A 7,543-nucleotide genomic window follows, 5' to 3' on the forward strand; every position below is an offset into this window, starting at 1 on the left:
GTGCGAAAAACAATCCCTAAAGACGCACGTTTAACGATCGATGGATCCCGTTTCTCCTCCGTTTCGCGTCTCGATCGTCACGGGGAAGTATCGCGACGCGCGCGTTCGTGCATTCTCTCTCGCACACCTTAACACTAACGAATGATAAAGTGATCGATATAATAATACCTCTCCTACGGACACCTCAACTTTTATAATAATTACAACAGTCCATTCACGAATTTGGTATATCCTCTTATGTACATGGTTGCGATAAACGGAAAAGATCATTGCGATCCTCCGATTTCATTCGGCCCCGACTCCCGAGCCGAATTCGAGAAACGAAAAGGAGAAAACTATGGGTCAAGGGACGAGGGTAAAAAAGAGGGAACAGAATGTTTGAAATCGCGAAACGAAAGAGTCGGAGAGAACGCGAATTGGCAACCCAAGATTTGGACGTATCACCTGGAAGAATAATTAATAAAAGTATGCGAGTCTCGAGTACCGAATGAAACGCGTACAACTCCTTGTGCGTCGTTCGGTTGGGTAACAAAATTCAAATTCGATTCGTTAAAATGACGTACAATAACTAGACCGAGGATCGTACGCGTCTACGATGTGAATTTCTACGATAAACGAATGCTGAACGTAACTAAAAGGTATATGGACTTATGCGAATTATAGAATACATTAAACATACGTCGCGTATACTTTACGTATGTTTTCTACGTTGTCGTACATCGTGAGTGCATAAAATCTACAGTCTGATGATAACGAGAGAATCGAATGGTTGATCCACGAAATAAAAGTAACCACCCGATCGTGGTTAATAAGCGATACTGTTGTTCGAAAGGAAGAAAAAATTCTGTTAAAAACAAAAGGGGGAAAAAGAAAAAAGAATCGAAAAAAGAAAAAAAAAAAGAAAAAGACAATTGGTTCCGACGACGGGACCGAAGAGTTCGACGAAAGGAGATCGAGCGTGTGTCGCGGTAACACGAAGGAAGAAGTCGAGCTCGACCTCTCTCCTCAGTTTCTCTCTCGCACTCTCTAGCTATCCGTTTCGATCTGCTGTCTCGGCGTTTGCCGCGCTAACCGCACTCTTTCTAAGATATATATTTAGCATCACAGAGCTTCGTCTCGCCTACTTTCTGCTTTGTTTCGCGCTAGACGATGACTTCTTTCTACACGCCTTCAGATTGTCCAATAGGTATTTGAACTGTATAATCTGGAGCCTCGTGACCGCCGGGTCCGAGCATTTGTCCAACCACTTGAAGAACTTTTCCCCGTGCTCGATCGCCTCCTCGGTGCTGGCGGGCACGTCGCCCGACGTCTCGACGTCCTCGTCCTCCGGCACCTCCATGTTCAAGCTTCGTTTAACGTTCTCGTTGTTGTTGTTGTTGTTGTTGTTGTTGCACAGCACGTTGTCGAGCATGGCCCTCGCCTTGCTCGGCGATTTCTTGGCGACGGGACTAGGCGCGAGTTGCGTCGGCGTCGGCGTTATCAGCGGGAAGCTGCACTGTTTGTACCACTGCCAAAACCACGATCCATCTTGCTGATTGATGCTCGGATTGAAGCTGGCCGACTGTTGGCCGAGCAGTTGTTGTTGCTGCGTCAGCCAGAGCCAGAGGGCCTCGTCGACCTTTTTGTTGTTGGTGCCACTGACGTTCCCGTCCTTCTTCGGTTTCGCGGATCGCTGAATGCTGCTGTTGTTCTCGTTGGTCTTCCTCGGTGAAGCTGGGACCGGCGTCGAGGGCGCCTCCGCGGCAGGTGGCAGGCTCTTCCTCGTGCAGGATTTCGCGACAACGGAATCCATCTGAGCCGGAGCGATCGCGGAAATACTGTGCCTCTTGTTGCTACCTCCGTTCAAGCTGCTCGCTGTGTTCGGTAAACACGCGTTACCGGTGCTGCTCTTGGTATATTGGAGACCGTTTTCCACGAGGCCAACGGTGCTGCCGTGGGACAGGGCGGGCGACATGCTCAACAGATTCTTGGCCAACGTGCCGGTGGCGCCCGAGAGCAGGCCCAGCTGTTGCAAAAGCAACGAACTATTCTCGGGTCTCATGCCTGCCATGCTGGTCATCAGGCCCACGTAATCGATCTTGGGTTGCTTGCCGTCCGGTTTGCCGTCGGCGTCTGTGCAAATGTCACCTACGAACGACGTACCCGCTCCCGTCACCGAACTTTGCTGATCTATTTTCGACTTCTTCGCGCAAGGACCCTCGTCCTCGCTCGACAGATTCGCCGAACCGCCGGCCAAATTTCCGGCCGTCACGTTCGCCCCGGAGGACGAAGCGGGCGAGTGCGCCTCGCTGTCGGGCGTCGACGAATTCCTCGCCATTCCTCGAATTTTGTGTTCTGATTTGCACCATCCCCTTAACGTCGATTCGGGAACACCGATATCGCGTGCCACCGAGGCCTTGCTCTCCCCCTCGTGAACCCTTTGGATCGCGTCCATCTTCTCGGATGCGGAAAGTGCCCTCAAAGGGCGCTTCCCCGGTCGCGCCGACTCGCCTCTCATCGCGGCGAGACGACTCTCCTTGCCCTCGCGAACACGATCCTCGTAACCGTTGTCTTCCGTCGTCGCGATACCTTCCTCGATCACTTTGGGATCTATCTTGTTTGTCCTGCGATCCCTGCGCGGCTTGTCGCGTCCGTCTAGCGCTCGATGATCGGGATCGTCGACGTAGACGTCCAAGTTCGTCCTTAGATCCAGGTTGAACGATTTTTTCCAAAATTCTCGGTCGAACTCGAACGTTTCCGTTGCACCGCGTTCTCTTCTTTTTTGCTGTGCGTGTGCCCCGTTGGTTCGGCGGTAGCTTGGTTAGCCACTGGTTTCTTCGGTTCTCCAACCGTCACCGTGCCTCGAGCGGTTTTGTGACGCGCGCGAGAAGGCGATCGATCGACGTTCACGTTCCAGATCGCGCCATCCGACTATATCGGGCCTGCGTGTGGACACGCGAGGAATTCCAATTGCTCGTCCGCGAGACGTCAACGGGGGACGGGGGGGGACGAAGGGGAGGAGGGGGACACAACGTACGCACGACCGTGCTCGATAAAGAAAGAGGATCGAGAGATAGGTCGAGCTCGAGGCACCGTCGCGCAGAGTTCTTTCTGCGAACGCCGTCCGATTCGATCAACGTCGATAAGAAGGTGTTCCCAATTAGGCGTTCGTAGCCGCAACGTCGACGACGTACGGGCAACGGTAACACGGAGCAGCCAGAGAGATCCGTACGCCGTACCGTTGCCACGGCGTGTGGCAGCGATTCGTATCTCGCGCAGTAGTAAATAATACCGTGTGTAAACGTGGTTACGCCGGTCGGGGGAGGTCCTCCTCCGTGGAATAGCACATGCGCTCACAGAGAGTAATAAAGAACTTTTTTATGAATGAAACAACTCGGTCGGGCGGTTCCCCTCCTCGTCTGCCGCCCTCCCCCCTCCCTGAGCACTGTTTCTCTCTCTGTTCGCCACGCTTCTCCGCTCGGCGCGCACCGTCGAACCTCCTTCCTCACCGAACGCGTCCTCGGCGCTAGCGCGAGTAAAACGGGGCACGTTGCTTCGCTGCTCTGCTCTTCGTTCGCGGGCACATCAGCCAATCCGCGGTCCGCGCGGGAAAACGATATTATTGCTGTACCACGAGGAATAGCTGCCGACTCGGGTAGGAACGAGACGGGACGAAAGATGGAATCGAGAGAAACAAAGACGGTGCTAGACACGCACGGTCCGTCGACGCTCCGCGAGTCGGATCAGTTTTCGCCCGTCGCGTTATTCGCGCGCTTCATTTCGCTCGTCTCGGTTCCGTCCACGAGCCCTCTCGATGATTGCTCGTTCTCCGTCTTCCTTCCACTAGTCCCGTACGCGTGTCCTCTTGCTCGCTCCCTGCGTGCTGTTCGGAGGTCTCGAGCCAGCGACGGAGATATCGCCGACCAAGCGAGAAAGAGACGCTGCCAGACACCGAAAGGAAAAGAAAAAAAAAAAAAAACCACACACAGTCTCGACGCAACGGCTCGACGAAAGGACGGGGCGTCAAGGACAAATCCCGTCGTCGCGCACACCAATTCGTGAAAACACAGTTTAAATTTTCAACGACTCCCGAACAGAGAAATCTGTGTTTCTCGTTCGTCTTCGCGACGATTATTCGATCAGCAGGTAACACAAGACTCCGAATTCACAAAAAAAATCCAGAGGATCGAACGGCTCGGTTGAAATCGCGACGATACACAAAAATCCGTAGCCACGCTCGGCCGACACCGTTCGATTATTCACTCGTGTCTTCACTTCGATTTCTTCACTGACTATCGGACTCGATAACGCGTACGGCGTGGAACGTGTAACGCTTCGCGGACTTCCGTTTCTATAAATAACGATAATATATCGCCGATTAATCCCAGCACAGAAGTCGGACCAAACGGACCGTGACACCGGCGATCCTCACCTGACGGTGGATCGAACTCGACTGAACCGCCGGTGTGTGTGCGTGTCGCTACTCGCTGGCTTCGCGTTTACTGGTTTTCGGGGGCGCGTCGCTCGCCTTCCTTCTCGACCGTCGAACCTGATCGCCGATCGGTCCGACCCACCCGTTTCTACGCTTCGCAGCTAACTCTTGTTCGGTTGTGTGTGCCACGGTATTACACACGGCGAGGGCGCCAACTACCAACGCACGATGCTCTCGCGACGAATCGCGACGCTCAACTGCGGCGGTGGTCGCCGCCGGCTTTCCGCGGACTCGCGACGCCGTCTTCCCTCGCCCCTCTCCCTTTGCCCTGCTACGCCGCGGTTCTCCCCTCCCGATCGTCCCCTCGCCCTGCGGCACCTCGCCATTCGGCCCCCTCTCGCCCCTTCCCCTTCCCAATCCCACCACACACACACACCTCCCCTCCTCCTCCTCCTCCTCCCGCAGCGCCGAAGCCCAGCTTGCGCCTCGCCTTGCCATGCCATGCTTTGCCATGCCGCGTTGCGCGTCTTGCTTTTGCCTCGTCTTGCCTATACTCGCTCTTCTACGCTACCTCGCGGCCCTTCCTGACCCCCCCCCTCCCTCCCTCCCTCCCCGCCCGTCCGTCCGTCCGTCCTCGACGGTCCTCCGCTGCCCTCGTCCTCTTCCTTGCGTCCCTCGGTCTTCCGTCGCGCTGTCGAACCGCGCGCTTCTCTCGTTCTTTACCCCTCTGCGCCCTTATCCACTAAAACCCCTCTTCGGTCGTCCTCGACCCTCTCGGCCGCTCTCTTAACCGTCGACGTCGACGTCGTCTACCGGTGTTCCTCGTCCTTAAGGGGCCACGTACACCCGGAAGGGTGGAAAAAATCGATTTTTCCCACCCTTTGTCTTTAATGTCTTTGGAAAAATTTGTAACCGATACGCGAAAAATTGACGGACGATACGGAGACTCGACGCGTCGAAGATAATGGCCCCGGGAGAAAAACGCGAAATAAATGGGTATACAACCCCGTTTCACCGCCTCGGTAAAAGTTTCTCGCGATCGCGGTTTGGAATTCGCGCGTCGCGACGCTTTGTTCGCGTCCGAGTTTCCGGTCGACAGCGCTGGCCGTGATGGCGGAGAGAGAGAGAGAAAGAGAGAGAGAGAGAGAGAGAGAAAGAGCGAAATAGTAAGGGAGGCAGGAAGGAGAGTCGGTCGTCGTCGAAATTTACGAGCGACGCGATTTTTTCGCGCGCACCACGCAAACACGCTCGTTTAATTTCCCCGCGACTCCAGGATCTCTCCGGGGCTCGGCGTTTTTCCAAGCTCTGCTCGCTTCCTCTGAAATATAGAGAAGGTCGGAGAGGTAGGGACGGGGCGGGTGGAACCCGCGGCAAAACCCTTAAATCCGACCCCTCCTCCCCGTGCAGTCGCACGGCCCCAAGGGGAGAGCCGGATTTACGAGCGCGGCCTAAAATCCGTACGCGAACGCTGGCGAACGGGAGTTACGGACTAAGGAACGCCGCGGTAATTCGCGGATAAATTTACCAGCCCGCCGGGCGTCGCCGGACGGCGTATTTACCGTCGTAAATACGCGCGGACATCGTCGCGACCAGCACCTACGCGTCGATTTCTTTTTCGCGGCCCCGAACCAACGGCTCGCCCTACCCTGCTCGGATAATTATCTGCGAGCGAACAACCAGCCAGCCTTTGGCCTTCTCCGAGTCCCACTTCGCCGGTAACGACGTACAAGCGACCGACTAAATGAGCGAAATCGGAGGACCAACGATTCTCAATTAGTTGAAGGAAGCGATACGAGGTTTCGGTAATCGGCTGAACAAAACGATCGGACGTTGAAGTAATCCAAGATTCAAAGAAATTGATCGTAGGTACTCGTGCCGATTATGCCTATTACCGGCCAAAAGATCTCCAATTTCTGCCTCGGACAGATTTGATTCTGTTTTCGCCGATGACGTCGGTCGTCGAGCCGCTTTTCTCTTCGCTTTCCCCGGTCGTCATCGACGCTCGTCTTCGATCGATCCCTTTCCCACCGTCCGTCGCGCGAATCGATTACTCGCGCTTCACGGAACGGACTCGTTACATAAAACGCGAGAACGCCGTCTCCCCTCGCCCCACCCGGTCACCAGGGGCTCCCCTTTAAACCGTTCGGTTGCAAACCGGGAGCCCGATATATTTCGGGGCACGATTATTTCTGGAACGAGCGAAAAATCCGCAGTATTCGCGGCATTCCTTCGCGTCGAGCAGGTGATATAGCGTCGTCGTCGTCGTTGTTGTCGTCGTTGTCGTCGTCGTCGTCGTTCCTGCCCAAGTGGGACTCGGAGAAGGCCGAAAGGTAGGCGCTCGCTGGCGATAATTATCGGACCGGGGTAGGGCGACCCGTTCCCTCGTACGCGAAAAAGAAATCGACGTAGGTGCCGGTCGCGACGGTGTCTGCGCCCATTCGCGACGGCGAATGCAGCTCGGAGAGAAATTCACTCTAAATTAACGAGAACCAATCGTTCCTAGTAACTCGGTGATCCTAGACCTAGACTATACGCGAAGGATTTTCTGCGCGAGCGTGTATCAACATAGCCTGACGTTAATTTCTGCAGTTTCTAGACGCGTGAAAAGTATTCCTCCGATAAGAGCGCAAGGACCACATCGCGACTCGAAACGAAGCGATCGGAGGTCGCGAAACGCGGCATCGACCGTCGCAAAATTAATCCAGGCCGTTTTCTCCGGTGTCTCATCCGGCGCGCGTGTCTTTTTCGCGGAACGATCGGCGACCGTTAAGTCCGGAGACGGCGAGCGTCACGTATCGCGCACGAACACGCACGCATCGTCGTCCTCGCGTGTTAAAATCGCGCGCGCGTGCGACGGGGCTCTCTCCCCCTGTCTCTGTCTTTCCGTTGGCGGGTCTCGCTCGCGCGCATCCTTCCGCGAAAGGCCGAGCCGCGAGGGAAGCAGGTGAAAATTAATTGTACGGGTTACCGGCTCGAGCGTCGAAGGAGCACACGGTCTGGCATCGGCTCTCGTCGGTGCGCGACGCGCAAAGTGCGCCTCGCCGCGTACCGGAGGACGTGTCGATCGATTTTGCTCTCTCTCTCTCTCTCTCTCTCTCTCTCTCTCTCTCTCTCTCTCTCTCTCTCTCTCTC

At 55.4% G+C, this 7,543-nt stretch overlaps 1 protein-coding gene across 1 annotated transcript; it reads right to left on the bottom strand.

Moving 5' to 3' along the window:
• Nucleotides 1-876: 876 nt before the first annotated feature.
• Nucleotides 877-2,981, bottom strand: LOC128893359 (protein distal antenna-like). Its single transcript, XM_054154268.1, has one exon. The coding sequence runs from the start codon at nt 2,495-2,497 to the stop codon at nt 1,121-1,123; it is 1,377 nt and encodes a 458-aa protein (XP_054010243.1). The 5' UTR covers nt 2,498-2,981; the 3' UTR covers nt 877-1,120.
• Nucleotides 2,982-7,543: the final 4,562 nt, after the last annotated feature.

Source organism: Hylaeus anthracinus, unplaced genomic scaffold (assembly GCF_026225885.1).
Source record: "Hylaeus anthracinus isolate JK02 unplaced genomic scaffold, UHH_iyHylAnth1.0_haploid 27374, whole genome shotgun sequence".
Classification (NCBI taxonomy): Eukaryota; Metazoa; Arthropoda; class Insecta; order Hymenoptera; family Colletidae; genus Hylaeus; species Hylaeus anthracinus.